Raw genomic sequence first — 18611 nt, 5'->3', positions numbered from 1 at the left:
ACCTACATCTAGGTTTGAATTTGGCAATATAAATCCCACACTAAATTCCCAAAACCATTATCATACAGTAATCACCTTTATATATCACTTTTAGACAGTGTTCCATTATGCTTTTTCTCTGCAAAACTGGAAAAGATAACTTATCAAAAGCTGACTTTTAATGTCAGTGTAGCTAAGGGAAAAGCAATACGAACCAAGCATCTTTCTCCCACCTCTCATCCCCATCCCTTCTAAAGCAGGGTAGGGTCCCTCCAAGGCACGTCTTTGAAAATCATTTTTCCTTTCATGCCACCTATGATGTCTCTAAATATTCACTTTCACCATGCTGCAATGTTATTTAAAGTACTTCCATCTCTATGTGGAAAAAATCTGAAAATGCAATAGCACATTTCCTAGGCAGGGGTGGGAGATAAAGATTTTCATTTTTAATGAAATAAATGCATAGAACAAACAAAATGCTATCTGCATCAAACAAAGTCTAATTTACATTTCTCCTAGTAGCACTGGACTTGAACTGCAGTGCCTCTTCTGTACCTGAAAAGCTGGCAATGCTGAACCAAATGCTTCCTTCTGGCTCTGTGATCCTTTCATCCTACATCTTGCTCCCAGCACACATTTGTACTAAGCATGAAACTATGTCTTCCCTATTTTAAAGGTACAGTGTACGTTTCAGAGTGGTTGGTGACTCCAAATACTACTGAGTACAACAGGGCTGATGGAGAGACACAGAGACAGACATAGGTTTTTTCTTGTGTACTAACACATACTCTATGAAACGTGGACATCAAAGCAGGCTGTTTAAGGTACCACAAAGAATGGTTCACAAACTTCCTGCAACTCGCACTAAAAATTTTAGGGGGGAAATAAAAAATACAGTTGAAAATCCAAGCAGTTATTTTGCTGCTTACACCAGAGATTTTGAATGAGTGGCACCACGTTGCTAATGTCTGGGCAGGAGGAATTATCACTTGTTAAAGGGAAAAATCCCATCAAAAGATTCGCCACTTGTGTAATAAAGGAGAGGACTTGTGTAATATGGAGGTGACAATAGCTCCTGTTAAATTAATCACGTTTCAGATTCAGGACAGAACACACAAGTACAAGACTGCAGAACTCACAGCACCCTTCCAGAGAGAAACATCAGTGAGTGAGTCTTATTATTATTATTATTTTGGCAAAACAGTGAACATTTTAAAAGCAAACCAGTGGAGTAATAATTGCAGCTGAGCAGGAAAGCTGTGGGAAAGAATTCGGGTCCAGGAGACATATGACACAAAAATCAGCCACTCAGTCCGGGAGTCTGTGCCCCAGTGCCTGTCAGGCAATGCCAGTCCATCTCAAGATCAAGCTCTGTGACTTATCTTTCCAGAGCACTAAAGAGGAGAGCTGGCCAGCCCTGTGAGAAAGGGATACGTTTTTCCCAGGTCTTAGTTCTCTGCTCAACTCTGCTACACAGATTTCCAAAGCGGCGACACGATCTGCACCCAGCACAACGCTACAGGTCTCAAAAGGAGAAAAGAGAAAAAGAAGAAAGCTGCACACTCTAAAAGATTAGAATCTAAAGATCCACAACGTGGAGGAGACCTGAAGAAACTCAGCCCTGGAAAATGGATCTCATCCAGTGAAAAAGCTCAGGATCGGAGAGAAACAGAGATGGAGATTTTCATGAGGATTTCTACTGTTTTGCTTCAATATCTTTATTATTTATGCTCTATGAAGATAGAAAATGCAAGCGTTAGGAATCTTACACAGCGCCTGTATCCTCTGTGAAACATCTCTGCTGTAAGTGCTGGGTCAAGTGCACTTGCATTACTGGAAAGACTGTGCAAACTCATAAAAGATTTAGATGCAATGTATGGACTGTGAGAGCCCTCAGAAAAGAGCGATGGGCTGAAGATCTTATTACTTATATTGTTCTTAGAGGCCCACAAATAAAGCCACTGTCTGCATTTGCTCCATCTAAGCAGGCAAATCATCTTAAATCCAAACATCAAATTATAATGGACACACTCACTACACCTGCCACTGCACAGCTGCTCCATGGACAGCTCTGCTGTACTCTGCCCCAATCAGCTCCTGAGCATTTCTCTTTTCAAATCTCAGCATCGCCATCAGAATGACTAAACAGGTATCCTGGGCAGGCAAACAAGTGCTAAAACATTGAGAGCAGCAATTCTTGCATATTTTTCCTGAACACATCACTCTGCAGGTACATTTCAAGTGGGCGTTTCCCACTGAAATCCTCCTTTCCTATTTGGGAACAAATGAGTAAGCAGTTCAGCTGAAGTACAACTTACATGTGGGAAACTGATCAGTAGAAAACAGCAAATTAACAGCCTTCATCCAAGTGCCAATAGCCTGTGACTATCCTAGCCCATGGCAATCAAAATTTAAGTGTCCTCAGTGAAGTGCTTAACACTATCTTCAAACCCCCAGAAAGACAGCCAAGTGCCTTAAAGCCCCAAAACAAGCAGATGATTGAGTAGTGAGTCTTGAAAACAGTGAAGCATTCACCAAAGAAGTACAGCAATAACATTTTCTTAAATCTCACCCCATATAATGTTTTTCATTTCCTTTTAAAAAGTCTTTCTCAAGTGTCAAAGTAATGTGGGTAGCTGTTAACTGTCTCTTGAGCTTCTAATCGAATTCTAGCCATAAAAACCAATTATATGCCATATATGAAGTTCATTGCAGTAGTTTCAAAGGGCCAAAAATATCCCCTAGCATGATTTAAAATAGCACCAGCATGAGCCTCCACAGGCAGTGCCACTAACTTTCACTTATGTTTAGAATAGTTCAGAAGCAGAATCCTCTACCGTATTTTTCATTGTCATGAGAAGTCATAGTAATAGTTATTATAAAGTGAGGACACTTTCCTGCTTTATTCTCTTTCTTCTAGGCTTTTTAGGGACTCGATTTGAAATGCGTTATTTCAAAACAACAACAACAAACAAAGCATTTCTGACTCCCCAGGAAAAAATACATTAAAATGAACAATGTAAATTTAATATGTTGTTTTTTTTATAAAGTAATTGACAGAAACATTCCAGAACACAGTAGCTTGGAATTCAGAGGTTACTTGACCTACCGAAGGATGCCCACAGCACTACTGCTCTATCACTGTCCATACATCTACAAAATATTTATTATTTCTGCGTGATAAGGAGTTCTTTGTTGCAATTTGAGGTTAGCAAGTGAGGCATGAACAGTGATGTACACGAGGTCAAACAAGAAACCTGTGTCACAGAACCATCTCCTGAGTCCCAGGCCAATGCACATAACTGTGCATAACAGCTGCCAATATCAGCCCACAGTCAGATTTTGTATTGCACTCGGTTCCCTGGCTTGGGATGATGTCCCTTGGTGGTGGGGCTTGTGGAAAAGTGTTGAATGTTTCATACCCAGCTGTTTTACAAAACCAGATTGCTTCCAAATATGCATTCAGTTAACAGGAGGCTTCAGAGCAGTACTTAATCTCTTGAGCTTAGCACAGCCTTCTCTTTCAAGCATAACATAGATAAGGTCACCCTGCTGCTAAAATAGATTCTAAGAGTCTTCATGCGAGAAATGGGCATGTGAAAGGATAGAGAAATACACATCACTACCCAAACTTACTGAAAGCATGGCTTTACGCTTGGTCTTAAGCATGAAAACGGGACTCCACCTTTAAATATATATATATATATGTTCTCAGAGTAGAAATATCTTTATGAGATTACAGTAAACTAAAGAGGTTTCACTTACGGGTCTCGGCAGACTGTACTGATACATTTCTGGTCTGTATGTGGGTACCCACTGCACACCCGCTCTAGGCCGGGTCATGGTACCAGGAGCGCTGGTCACCACCTCTGAGTAGGGCAAGTGTGGCGTGGAACTGTAGGCCTCCTGCCTGCTCTGTCCTCCGTGGCCTGCAGAGGCCAGGCTGAAAGCCTCTTCCAAGAGCATATGCATCTGTTGTCGAACCTCATCAATGGAGGGCTGAGAGCTTAAAGTTGAGGTCTCTGAGTGGCCTTTGGCCTGATGGGACCTGGTGTAGCTCCGAGGCTCAGTGACACGGTCAACATTTGTTTCTTCTATAATTTCAGGCTCAGTCTGTTGGATGGAGTAAAAGTATGTACACATAAAAGCTTTTCAAGACAGCATTTCTGCTGCTTCACACGAAACATTCTTGAACACTGATATAACACACACAACATCGGGACTTACTACAATATAGACACATGACAAGAAACTGAAAGGAATCATGTCATGCAGTCAAGGATAATAGCTAGGGATTCAAAGACTCTTTCACATCCTTCATTGTTTGCAGCAAAAACTATCGGAGACACTCTGTAGCGTATTAAACTGTTAGGGATTCACTTTAAAACAATGAGAATTACTGTTTAAAATCTTTTCTCAGTTGTTAGTATCAATGGGAGTACAACGGTACCAGGAGGAGTACGGATTCCTAAACGGCACCATTACTATGAAGGACTGCTTACAAGGGTCTGCTTGTTACAGCTACATGGACTCAAGTTGTTCTGTTTACTCATACACACAGAGGTTTCAGAAGATCTAAAATCTAGGAGTTCTCCTGAAATTTTCTAACCTCCCTCTGTGCCTCCCCCCTCCTCAGAGAGCTGCAGGGATCAAGGAGGTTGCCCTCCGGCCTCCTCTCTTTGAGGGAAGGCAACCCCAGTGCCCTCAGCCTCTCTCCCAAGGTACTCCTACATTCACTTCTAGGGTTGTAATTGCAACCAAAGAAAAGCCTCTGAAATCATGCTGTCCAACTGGATGATTAATAGCCATACTTCTTCTGTTTCATTATAATTGTAAAAATATCAGTGAATGGAATCCCACAAAAGACCTATTAGCACCCAGTGTTGAAATAAATCAGGTTTTCTGCTACAATCCCTTGATGAAGCCATTACGGCTCTCTTTGATCCTGTCCAGTAAAAGAAAATGTTTAAAATAAATCATATGAAGATTCTAAATCATTGTCAACATTAAGACAGCCTTGACTTATGAATTTAAAAGCTGTCAGAGAGATTTTGGAGGAGACGACAGTTACTTCTACTCAAGTTTGAAAACTTATTTCAGTCCATCGTAATGCTTTCTAATGCAAGCTATTTTCCCTTCTATCAACTGAAATATGAGTACTGTAAATAGACATCACCTATGTTAACATGAACATTATGCAGATTTGAATGTTATTCGGGTACGTTCACTATGTAATGCTAGAATTACACCAAGAAGGAAAAGCAGGTCCTGTACAGAGGCTAAGTTGCAACTTTACCATGAACGTCATCCCTGGTAGGATTTGTTAAAATCAAAAGACAGGCAATCTTCAGTAAAATCCCATTCATAAAAAGGTGCTGTAATGCTAAACACTACACTCTGAACATCAAACAGTAGGATGCACAGGAATCTACACACCCTATACAGATAGGCAGGTGATTGTTGACCTTATATTATGATAATTATTGGGAATAAAATATTTTAGACAACAGCGACTGAAATATGAGACATTTTTATGTGAGGGAAAATATTTACAAAACATTACAAAAAAAAATAGAATGTTAGTATGGAGTGGCACATTTTCAAGCTCTTACTTTCCTATTTTCAGAGCAAGGCAAAATGAGGCAGACCATACCATAAACTCTTGTGATTTTTTTGTGTGCTTACCAATCCACCAGCTCTTAAGCTTTCTTCAAGAGTCTAGGGAAACAATCTACTTTCTTTAAAACAAACAAAGCCCTCACACACAACCACCACCATTTACCATGGTCGGGAAGATTAAACCCCACATAATCTGAGTATACTGGTAATTGTTCAAAAAATAAAAATAAAAAGCCATATATTATCCATAAAAATCTCATGACTAGAAAACACAGGGTATCTGCTTCATGAGTTTCATCATTTGATATTGGCTTATAAGACACAATTTTCATGCTAAGATGGTGGACCTTGCTGCTAAATCATGTAGTAGAAGGAGAAGGTTAGAAAGGTGGATCCTTTAGAACAGCAAAGCAAATGTCAAAATGCTGCACAAGATGTTATTAAGAAAAAAAGGACATAAGGTTCAGCATACAAAGCAGCCCTAATTCATAGACACATTATAGCATTTCTGATCTTTTTAACACCTTTTCTCAGCAGACTGCCACAAGAACTTAACAGATAAAGAAGCTAATCCAATAAAATAATTCTTTTGGGACCTCAGCTCTAAAATGTCTGAAGTGCTTACACGCATCTCCAGAGCTCAGATTTACAGGAGTGTTTTGATGCACCATGGTGGGATCAACATGGATTCCATGCATTAATACAGATTTAAGCACCAGCCTGTGCCTGGGAGACCAAGGCTGACAGAGGCTTGGCACAGCACCGAGGTAGCTCAAACAGGAGGGAGGGAGATCAGCCCACACTGCAAGCAGAGGCTGGAGAACTAGATTTCAACATCCTGTTCCATTTTCCCATGGTATTTTTCTGCTTTCAGACAGGAAAATGCTTCCACTGTTAGAAGAGGTGCACTGCAGCGCGTCCGCAGCACATCAGTCAAAAACAATTTTATGTAACTTATCAGTTAAAAAAAAAAGACTACACCAGGGACAGTTCTCTCTGCCACAGTGCAAAAAGAAAAATAAGGAAAACTTACGTGAGATATGCTGATGCCAGAGATTGTAGCTATGCCTAGGAGATTTCTGAATCTGCATAAACTCACTGCACCACTTTCGGAGCTTTTAAAATTTTTCTTGAAAATCTGTTTTATGCATTATAAATATACACAACATATTCAAATTTATTTTGGAAATTTTTGGATACATATTATGGCATGTTCATTTTGAACTACTGGCATGGGACCACGCGTGCTGCTAGACTGTCCCCAAAACATTTCAGGAAGATTATGAGAAACTACTTATTACTCTAATATAAAAATCCCATGCTCTTCTTGAAACACCTGATTTTCAGGATACAGGGGAAAGGGCAGCTTGATGATGAGCTGCTAAGAAAGGCAACACATAACCAGGGTAAACACAAAAACTCTTCTTTTTGCAAAATGCAGTCTGTTGTAAGTGGAACACGGTGTTGTTGTTTTTTTTCTTTTCCATTTTCTTTCTTTCTCTTCATTTATTTATTTATTTTGCAGGCTAGTGCAATGTATTCTAGTGCCTCAGAAAGCAGCGAGGCAGTCGTTCCAATTACATTGCACAATCTGACTCATGCAATCTGATGGGAAGTGTCAACATGCAGGAAATCATTTTCAAAAACTCAAAATCTGGCTTTCAAAATCACTCTCCGCCCCAATAAATTCTGTAAAGGACTTAAACTTTCCTGAGCACATTCCTTGACCTTGGTAAATTCCTTCACCGTGCTAAAAGTACATCCCAGCCAGCTGAGAGAGTTAATAATTAAGTTCACCAAGAATTCTCATTTAGAGGATGAACCATCACCAGATTATCTTCCTCACTTTCCAGAAATGCTTACATCTTCTATAGGAATTGACCTTCAAGGGATGGCTGAGCTACAGCTTAGAAGAAATTTGAAACTTGAAAAATTCTACTTTACCTTAGGGTATGGGCTTTTTTTCATCTTCAGTTTGGGTGCATGCTGTGTCAACTTAAAGGCAGTGTGTGCTCACACTGCACAAAACTACTCTAGACTTAAGCTGGCTGCATGAATTCCTTGGACCATAAACCAGTGCAGTAATCTACTCTGCCTGGTTTTAAGTATTCAAAATTCTCCCAGTTCTGACATAGTAAGAGGAGAACAAGAATGTGGCTATTTCCTAGGGGTTTTCCACAAACCACTGACATCTGGACTTCAGTGCAATTCCTAGAAGTTGGTTGTCCATTCTTCTGAATCAAGAGAGCAGCATAAGGGGTAAAGAAAAAATAGGATTTTAATTACATTGAAAAGATATTGGTATCCTGTAAGCAGTTGCATGCTTGAAAGATCTATCTAAATTCAAAAATCATTACTTCTGTAATAAACAAGTTTTGGGAACATTTTGCTTCCACTTCAGACAACAAAATGATGTAAAGCCATAAAGAATGTGCCACAGTCTGTGCTCAGAATACCCTGAGCCCCTTTCAGGATCCTGAGTGCACACAGCATACTGTAATGTCAAGTACCCAAGGACACTGGCTTGGAGCTTATCGAGATTCCTGTTTTCAGAAATGAGCTAAGGCCTGGCTGAGCAAATTTCAGAGGATATACCTGATAAACTTACATCATATCCACTGTTACGGATTCCTCGCCTAGGTCTTTCTCGAGTCACTAGGAGATCCATCTCAGTTTCTCCTGGGCTAGGGCTGTTCAAGGACTGTCGGCTTCTGTATATAGAGTTCTTCATCTGTTGCCTAGAAAACATCAAACAAGAAAACAGTAAAATGAATACAGAATATAAATGAAACAGAATATAAACCAAGAAATGATTTCATCATCCTAAGTTCCATTAAAATGTCACTTTACTATAGAACGCATATGGAGCTCCAAGAAATCAGTTGCATTATAAAGATAGCATAAATTTTGTTTACTGGTAAAGAAAATAAAATGAAGATATAAGCATCATATGGCAGAGTTTGTAGAATTGCTCAGGTTGGAAAAGACATTCAAGATCATCAAGGCCAATCACAATCAAACCATACTACCCTAACGCTAACAACCCACCACTAAATCACGTCCCTGAGCACCACATCCAGACAGTTTTTAAACACACTCAGGGATGGTGACTCAACCACCTCCCCCAGGGAGCCTATTCCAGTGCTTAACAACCCTTTCTGTAAAGAAGTTTACTGACCAGTGTAGCCTGTACTACCTGAGTAGTAATCCTGCAGTAGTGCTGTGTGTCCACAACATTAGATAGCTGTTATTCTTGAGAAAATGAAAGCATCTGTACTGTATCACATTAAACCACGTTCATCTAAGTACATATGTACATTTCAAAATTTATAAGACAAATAAAGCAAATTTGTCCTAGAAAGAAGAAAAATAATTTTTTACTACAAAACTGGGAGAGATTTCTAAAGAATTAAAACCTGCTGCATTTACAGTGATTTTAGTGACCAGCTCTTACAAATTCTCTGGGGCATCTTGGAGGTAAAACTTTGAGGCTGAAGTCAACAGGCAAAAAAAGGGTTACAAAGGATCCAGAGGGACTGACATTTACACGAATCAGGAAGGATAAGAAATAGGACCAAAAAAAAAAACCAGTTTCATACTTCTCATTAAACTAAGTAAATCAGATCTGACAATTTTTATGTTCCTGCATTAAAGGTCTCAAATTCCATACAAGATTTATGATAGGTCCGTTAATACGTGGTTGATGCAGTCGAGATATATCTTCTAAGGGATTCAAATGCACAACTCTCTAACACATGCAGTTTCTTGACCTGATTGCAAACTATTAAGGAAAAACTGAGAATAGGAGGTATAATCAGAATCCTCTTTAAAAAACTGCCTCGAGACTGCCAATTAGCTCATTTACCAAAGTTTTACTAATGAGAAAAGAGGTATGAACACTAACAACCAGCATTCAAATGGGTTAGCAGATGCCTTCTGGGAACACAACTGAAACATTTTATAACACGAATTTTACAGTACAGAAAAACTCTGAGGAACCAAGAGCACAAAAATGTTTGTTCTTGAGCACACCAAACGATTAACTGGTGATGTTTTGTGAATTGCTTTTCAATAGCATTTCAAACAAAACCAAATTGCAAAGGTGATCTTGAATAATGCAATCGTCTGCATCTGTCATATGTTTTGGAAATGTTGTAATGACATTATTTAAGTTGAGGAACATACAAAAAAAAAAAGTGAAATTTTGAGATCTCTGACCAACTCTAAATGATACCATTCTTTAAAAATAATAGAAAACGTTTTAAAATAGAAGTTTAACTGCTGTGACAATAATGATACAAACAATTATACAAAGCAGAAAATATTGTGAATCAAATATTTCAATTTCTATGATTCACCCAAACCTAGATTACTTTAAAAGGATTTTGATTCCATTACAGAAACACAATTGCATTGATTCATTTAGCAGTGACTTAAACCACACGACCTTGAAGTTCTATGCAATGTTTTCCTCTAGGAGTATGTTGTTTTAGTTTCCATCCTTCTACTTAAAAACAGTAATGCTGTGATGTGTGTGCTAGCACATCCAGGCTTAATACAGACACTGGAACGCATTTGTTTGCAAAAAGTTCTTAAACATCTACAACATCTATGACGTTCTCAAATTGCTTAGCATCTCCACAGAAAAATACATCATAGATGGTTCTTCTCTCTCCCTACTTAAGGATATAGAGTATATACTCAGCAAGTAAATCCAGGCTTTAATGGTTCAGCCACAGAAGGGAATCATTCCTCTGCAGTAGTACACCTGCCTTCGTGCAGATTCTATCATGCCAGTGGATCACTACCTCAAATAGACTATGACATATGTACTCAGCATATCAGAAAGCACACGGGGAAAAAAATTATTCAGGAACCTTTCAGTACATTGGCACATGAACAAGCATTTGTATATTTAACAAAGAGCAGATGGTTAGCATTAAAGCTTCACGTGCAGTAATTTAATCATTTCCCATGTGCCACGTGCTAAAGCATAAACACCCAAAGTAATGCCTCAGTCCTTCACTAAATGTGCACCACAGCCATACCAAAACTTCTATTTCCTTCACTCATACCTTCATGACAGACCACAGAGTGCAACTCCTGTGTGCTAATGGGAAGTTAAGACACTGAACCCTTGCTTTTGAAGCAACTTATTCCCTACTCACTCAAAAATGGCGCTAGAAATTGATGCCCTAAGCCCTCCAGCAAAGAAGTAAAATGCAGGTAAATGAACATCTTCACTCTGCAATTGAGCATGCACCACTGTGATGCAGTCCATCAAGGGCTGCCATTTAACTCTAGGCCTACAGAAGTGCACCTGATCACAGTTTTTAGTCATTCAGAATCAACACTGCTTTTATGATTGTCATTACAGCCTTTTCCATCTGCAAACACTGTTTTTCACAGGAAAACTTCGGTCTGAACTTTCTAGGAGATAGGATGCAAGATTGTACCTCCAGGCAAATGTAATGTTTCCAGAGGAAATTTAATTTTCTCTCACAGATTGACTACTGTCAGTCCCTGTTTAGAGCAAAAATCAGAGCCTTTGCAACAGGAGGTGTAACAGTAAATACACTCTTTAGTAAGTTTTCCCCTCTTAGATCTTCACCACCCCCCTAGGGAGGCAACTGAAGGCTGTGCCATCCCTCTCTTAGGCTACACCAGCTAAGACTGGTGCCATCTCCTCCTCCAGATGTGTCAACTTGTGTTTCAGGGAGCACCAGCGGCAGAGTAGGTCCATCTACCCACTCAGGCAGAGCTATCACTTGCCCTGACCTCTCATCTCTAAAACAGGGAGAAAAATAACACTGGTATGTCATTTTGAAAAGTCAATGAATTGCTAATCAATCTTCAGTACTGTTAAGCAGCACGCTAGCTCCATGTTACAGGTAATTTATTTGAATTAATTATGACTTTCTCTGTCTGGGACACAGGAAGGCACACACACATCCTTGCAGATATTCCCTGCAGGATTTACTGCACATGAGGGCAATGTAACGTCTGCATTCCCTTACGCCTTTCTGCAATAGTTACATTCAGATAAAGATAGTGCCAAAATAATAGCACCAGTGAACTTGGGGAAATAATTCAGATGCTAACTTTCTGGTTTAAGTCTACTCTCCATATTTCCAAAAAAAAAAAAAACCCCAAAAATATCTCTTTTTCTACTTACTTGGAAAATGACAGGAAAAATTTGCAGCAGTCCCTTCCCATATTTCTTTGCCTTTCTTTTTACTTCTTTATAACCACACGCCAATTTTATCAGATTAAAAGCCTTCATAAATAACCACGGTCCATATTGATTTCCTTCATGAATTAGGACGGATTGAATAGCAAACAGTTGCCTCCTTAAGAACAGACCTAATTCCTTGAATCCCCTGGACAGCAAGTTTCCTCCCGGAGGAAGAACTGCATATAAAAAGTCTCACCTGTTCTTAGGCTCAGCAAATGGAGAAGATACATCTGGATCAGGATCCAAAATGTGGTCTATTTCTTTCTGGCTTTTCTCATACATCCTTTTTCTGTCTGTCAGTCCCTTGTTGTTGTCAACCTGGGGGAAATCATAGTACCCCTTCCTCTTGGCTTTCAAACGCAGCTTGTTGCGGTAATGTTCTATATCAGACTTCTGCTTCAAAGCCTTGTTTACCTAAAAGGCAAAAAGATGTTCAAAGGACGGTGCTGGGCTGACTGCTTCCAAACAGTACTGTTAGAGTGTGCCTGATGCACTTCATGTGTCATTTTTCAGAGTGCTTTCTGTAACACAGCATGCCATCTGTAAGCAGAGAGGAACTGCAAGTGAACAGAGTCGCTGCATTTTTTATGGCTTGGCAGATGGTTAAATAATTTTAGCCTAAAATCTATGTACCATCTAAACAGTGACTCAGATACACCCACTGAAGAAAAACACTGATTATGTTCATTGGTTGCTGTGACCCAAAGCAGTACTCGCTTTCGGGGACGCTGAGGGGAACTCCCTATAATGAAAATTGCTGTAGGGTCCAGGAAGTACAAAGCCATAATCTCTGGCAAAACAGAACGACAAATGAGTCATCCCTGATGGCTGGAGAAGTATTTTGGGGGGATGTCATCACAGGCTCTTGCATGGTTAACTCAGAAATTTGTTCTGGGCCCCTATCAGAAATACAAACCTAAAATACCTGGGTTTTTGGTCGGACCCTGGTGCAGGTCATGTTTGTATGGACACTCCTAAGTATTAAAAAAAATTCTCTCCTGCTTAACTTTGTTGGTTACAGGAAAGAAAGTAATTTGCTTGGGATTTGCTCACTTCAGAGTCAAATGCTACAATCTTCTCACAGTCTCCAGGATATGTATGTACAGAGGAGTGCCTAGAATTAGGAATGTCATCCTATTGACTTACTCTTACAGAAAATAAATGTTGAATTCTAAATAAGCCTTTCTCTGTGTTTAGAAACTCTGTGGCTCATCAGGGCATAAAAGACAAGCATGAAACAGAGTATGACACACTGCTCTAATCCAGGCCCACATGGGCAAGTGATAACACTGTCTTTTCCTGTGTTTTTGGTGGCAGAACACAGTTGTGGTTTTAGAATAGCAGCGGGGAGGTTCAGGCTGATCTCTGAACAGCATCTGCAGTGAGTTTGCAAACAAGAAACCTCCCTGGCTCATCCATTCTGTTTAAGAGTTATATATAAATTTCAATTATTTATAAATTCAAAAAGATCTACAAATACAAGTATCGGAGTTAAAGCATCTTGATCTTTGCCATCCCACCTAGTTCCCAGAAAACAACAGTGCATTCTTCACACAGGCTGGAGAGCAGACTTTGTAAAGCCGTGGTCCTGCTCTACACCTTCTCACTTCGAATGAGATGTACTGCTCAGTACAGAAAGGTTAGACAGGGATCCAGATGACCTAATATTTCTAATAGTTCATCTATAGAATTCACATGGAGAAAGATCTCGATCTTCTCTCTGCCTTTATTACTCATTCTCTTAAAGTGAATATGATAAAAAAGGATACTGAGAAGGTAAGAATCTAGAAATTTGCCTCCTCCAAGGTCACATGCATTCACAGATGCAATATGAAAACAGACTTAAATTCTTTGAACTCAGACCCCACAGTGCTACTGGGGCTTTATACAGAATCAGAGAGAAAAGTTTCTGCAAATCCCCAATTCTAACAGGCTTAAGATTGTGCCTCCCTCGGATAGAGGCAATGAAATGGCTGCAGACAATTTTAAGATGGTCCTTACCTCTCCGTTAATGACAGCAGACTCCTGACTCCTATCTGATGCAGCATGAACAGCAGGCAGTGCCACAGGTTTGATAGCTATCAGCTGTACAGATCCAGAAGAGGTGTCAAAGGGGTCAATGGCAGATTTGGCAATGTTATCAAAGAGAATGCCTCCTTCCTCTTCATCGCTGATGGGTACTAAAGCACATCAAACATTCACCATAAAGAGATATTTTTACTGCATGTTAAAGGTAAAATTCAATGAGTACATGCTTAGGGATTAACAATGTGCTTGGCACACGTCAAGAGCAAATCTGTGAGACTCACATTGGAAAAAATCCCATTCGATTATAGATGCATCCCCCCAAAAAAGTTGATTTCCAATACGCACTCATAAGTTGAAAAGAAAATGAGAAGAAGAATGGCAAAGAAAACTGTACGAAAACGGCAACTAAACTCAAAGTACACCTTTTCTTACATCTCACATGGAAAAGATGTCACATGCATGCACAAGTCTCCATGTGCTAATGTATATGTAGCTACTCCTGATCTAAACAGACACTTATTTTTCAGTGTCTTACAATGTAAAAGCACCTCACTCTCAAAATCTACTAAATTTAGTGAAAAGCAATAAAACTGATTTTAGGAAAAGCTATTAATTTTAAAAATGTCATCTGTTAAAAATGGAAAAAATTAATGTTGCATGTTAAAACATGCTTAAGAAACTAAGAGCATCCAAGCACTCTTTTTTACTTTCCAAATAAATGCTCCAGTAGCTGTAAAGTTAAGCCTTCAGAATTTGTTGAGATGGGAGAGGACTTGAAAATCTTTAAACTTAAATGTCACAGTGATGCATCTTTATTTTTAGATAACTTTCACATACAATCAGGCTCCTTCTCCAAATTTTTCTCATAAAACTGCACTACCTTGTCAGCTGTTGAATCTTAAACCTAACCAGATCCTCCTTTTAGAATAAAAGATTGACTCTAAAACACGAGCACAAATTCTACAAAGAGATTCTTGCAAACGTTTTTGAATAATTGTGCTATTAAAGGGAAGAATGTCTGCTCCATATCCTAACTGACAGGAGTAGAGATCTTCCACTCAAAGAACAAAGTGGCCTGCTCTAAATTTGTTTTCTCTGAATATACACTCCATTTTAATATTTAATCACTGCACAAATTACAATGGACTTGTATAAGCTCAGCAGTTAAGACAGTCAAGGATTTTGGTTAAAAAAAAAATACTTGACAGTGGTAATAAAATACAAACCCAGTGAGTAAGCTTATTATCTTTCTATCTGCATTCAGCGTAGACTAGAGCTGACACTACTTAAGCTTTTGAAAACTACATGGGTTAAATCACTGTGCCATTAAATATTGTCCCTCTGGCTTCATGGAACTGTCCAAATACGATAGTCTTTAGCCTGTCTCAAATCCTCTCATCCCTCCCAGGGTTGTTCAAAGTCTGAGTCTGAATGCCTGGCAGAAGCAAGCAGATCACAAGCCCGGCTCACTGAAATTAAATGCCAGGCTCCCACTGACAACCATGCTACTAAGATTTCATATAGGCAAAATCTGATGAACAAAGAGCTAAGCGCCTATCTGAGATAGCACCTCAAGAGGAAAGCATTCACATCAGTTATTATAAAAGGGAAGCAATGCACATTGTTCCCTCTGGGTATTTTGAATAAGCTCAGTTCTCATGGAAGTTACCCGATGAATTTTGGAAGACAGTTTTGTTTCTGTAATCCACGGAAAGCTACTCTAAAAGAGCTACCTCATTGGTGCTGGGGTTATTTCTATAAGAGGAGATGGTTATCTCAATTATATTTTGCACAAGCAAATGTGGTCTCTCCCAGCAATTCAGGTGAGCTTGGATAGCATCCCACCTGTGGTTCAAGTACCAAGAAGCTGTGCAATCACTTCTCCATTGCTGCTGCCTCTGTGTTTGCCTGAACCAAGCATGGCAAAGAAGGTGGTTAAGCATCAACTTACAAAATCTGACTCGTTTCAAACATCCTCTGTATATCCTACTTCATACAGAAAGCACCAAGAAGTGCAGCTGGTTGCACCTCAGTGTTTCATATGGACTTGGCTTGCCAAGTGCCCAGCTGTGATCATGGCTAGCTGCCAATTCACAGGTTGTCTCCTCAGAACTCATTTCAGAATCAGAAGTCTGCATGTTTGCCTAATCAGAGTTCTTCAGTCCTAAGACACATTAGAAAAAATAATAATTAAGAGCATCTTTAATAACATAATTTTTAATGTGGTACGTGAACGTAGAAGGCAGAAGTGTCAGCCTTCTCGTTTCTGAGTACATCTTGTATCATTGTATACAAGATGCAGTACATCCTGCATCTTGTATAGTGCTATCTGCATGGAAATAACAGTGAAGTAGAACTAGAAGTTGGAAGTACGATCCACCTTTGCTTAGCATTTGTTCATTAAATGATATTTATGATGTAAAAGTAATTTTCAGTTGCCTTTTTTTGCTGAAGAGCCTATGATCTGCAGTTACTGGCATACTGCTACAGTTTAGATTGGCAGTGAACCAAAAGCAAGTGCTGTGGGAATTTTAATACTTGCTCCTGTCTGTCTCTTTCAGACAGAACTCACAGCAAGCGTTTGACAGGACTGAACCACAGCCACCCCTAAATTTAAACAAATCAACCAAAAAAAGCTCACAGAAAAGTAAAAGTCCTTGAGTACTTGCTCCTGCTGTGCACTCCTGCCAAGGTAAGTCTAGCCCCCTCTGCCACAGATAGGTGGAACTGGATGATCACAGGAAATTTAGGGAAAGCGCCCAGGTGTTCTTGCTCCCTCGCTTATTATAATTAGCACACTTGCTTATTATAATTAGCAATACGTAATTAAAGCAATGCTTTTGATTTCTTTTCTTAAGCAGATGCATACAAGCATTTCTATGGTTTCATTGCTCCTCCAACGCCTGCTTGCATTGCGTGCATGGAGATGCTGTAAGACTCAAAAGCTCACTGGAAGAAAGAGAAAAAAAACACCTATTTAATCACCTACTTAAGAGTAATTTGCCTTCTTTTAAACATCTTGTGGCTAGATGTTTAATGCCATGTGATTCATTGAGACTGAATTACTCTATTTAACCTTTCTTTGACTGAAGTACATTAAGATTTATCCAAAGCAATTATATTTAGGTCGAGCATCAATTTCAATGAAGATCAGTGTGGCTCTGGTCTTTCTGAGATCAGGGCCATTGCTGGAGGTCCATCTCCACACCACTGTACTTATTGCTACACCAGGTTTGCTGGATTAATGCTGCTTAAGACTGGCTACTCTCCACTTTCAGTGCAACTGCACGTTTTTCAGAAGGCAATGCCAGCAGGTGGTGCTACCCACTCGTACTGCTGGTGGAGGAACAGCTGAGAAACTGCAACTCTGATCATCTGAGAAATTAGCCATGTAGGATATACTGCTGTCAGTGTATTTATTAGTTCATATAAGAAAAAAAAAGAAATCACTTTTGTCAGTAAAGGATTTCAGTACTAAAAAGATGTGCTGTCTTTCTCAGAAGCAAAAATTTCACTGACTCTGAAATGCTCAGAAAAATAACAGCATCTTCAGAGAAAAAACATGGAAAACCAACAGCTGGGAAACATTTCCAAGCAGGCAGACACACTCCACCACTTCTTTGGTCTTGAAGTGAAGCTTTAAATTTTCTTTGTATGAAGTGAAAATGAACATCATAACAGAAAGCAATCGATTCTCTGAGTAATGGAAGGGCTTAGAATAATATGAAATCAAATGGAGTATATTAAATGAAAAGCTTAAGACTGACAGAGAGAACTATCTCTTTGAGAAAAGGCCTGCATTTGAGTATTTCAAACAGAAACCCTGACTACTGAATGGAAACTCCATTAGTAACAGGGAAATATTCATTTTAGAGTATATCACTCGATATAGGAAAAAAGTTAGAAATTGTCTAAATCATCTGAATTGTTCTAAAGGTCAACTGACTGTCTCCAGAAAGACACGAAGTAGAGTTTTTAGCAATAAAGAAATATATATTCCTGGAGGAGTTTATAAGTCTGTAAGTAAAAGACAAGTTTCCTAAAATCAATATCTGAACCTATTTAGGACTAAAATTCCTCTCTATAAGATACCACATATAAGTATATCTATAAGTACATCAGAGTATATTCTTTTCTGCACACACACACACTTCATTTCCAATACATACCCAGCATTCACACAATACCATTCTAAGCCTTTCACGAACATGACAAGAGAACACACTGTAGTCTAGTAGGGAGAGCTCAGTAATTTCTCCTGGACGTTTATTTTCTGATATGAAAAGGCTGCTAAATGCCAGGACATCTGTTTTAGGTGTTGCAGTCCTGGATTTTGAACAGGAGTTACCTGTGCAGGCAGTTTTAACTGACATGTGCAGACCTTTTATGAAACAATATACACAGAATGTCTACTCCATTTGCTGTTTGCTTTGTTTAGTTTCTATGAATCTATCTTGCTCTTAAAAACAGCAACAAGGATTACTCTTTCTGCAGTTATGTTTTCACCTCCAACCAAGTTTTTCTCGTGTATTAAAATTTCAAATCTTTCATACTGTGCATTTCATCATGTTTGTACACAATCCACCAGACTCATTACTTGGCTGGCACTTCTGTAATGCCAGCGTAAGCACGCTTGATAACTAAAATAATTAATTAACTGACAAGATCGAAGGCAGTACAAATAAGCCAGATAGGGGGAAGGCATGAGAACTTACATCAGAAGACTCTTCCTCAACAAAGCATTGTTCTA

At 39.2% G+C, this 18611-nt stretch overlaps 1 protein-coding gene across 1 annotated transcript in view; it reads right to left on the bottom strand.

Annotated features, from left to right (window-relative positions):
- The window catches only part of KIAA1549L (KIAA1549 like), a 70852-nt gene that overhangs the window by 9252 nt on the left and 42989 nt on the right, over positions 1-18611 (bottom strand). Inside the window, exons 15-18 of the mRNA XM_065755623.1 lie at positions 13835-14013; positions 12030-12247; positions 8207-8336; positions 3745-4092 (exon numbers count right to left, since the gene is read on the bottom strand). Of these exons, the coding sequence (XP_065611695.1) occupies positions 3745-4092; positions 8207-8336; positions 12030-12247; positions 13835-14013 (875 nt within the window). The remainder of the gene's footprint in view (positions 1-3744; positions 4093-8206; positions 8337-12029; positions 12248-13834; positions 14014-18611) is intronic.

This window comes from Cyrtonyx montezumae, unplaced genomic scaffold (genome assembly GCF_038088225.1).
Source record: "Cyrtonyx montezumae isolate F1298 unplaced genomic scaffold, pur_monq_1.0 scaffold_10, whole genome shotgun sequence".
NCBI lineage: Eukaryota > Metazoa > Chordata > Aves > Galliformes > Odontophoridae > Cyrtonyx > Cyrtonyx montezumae.
The sequence above is the reverse complement of the archived record's forward strand: the minus strand, read 5'-3'. Positions and strand labels throughout refer to the sequence as shown.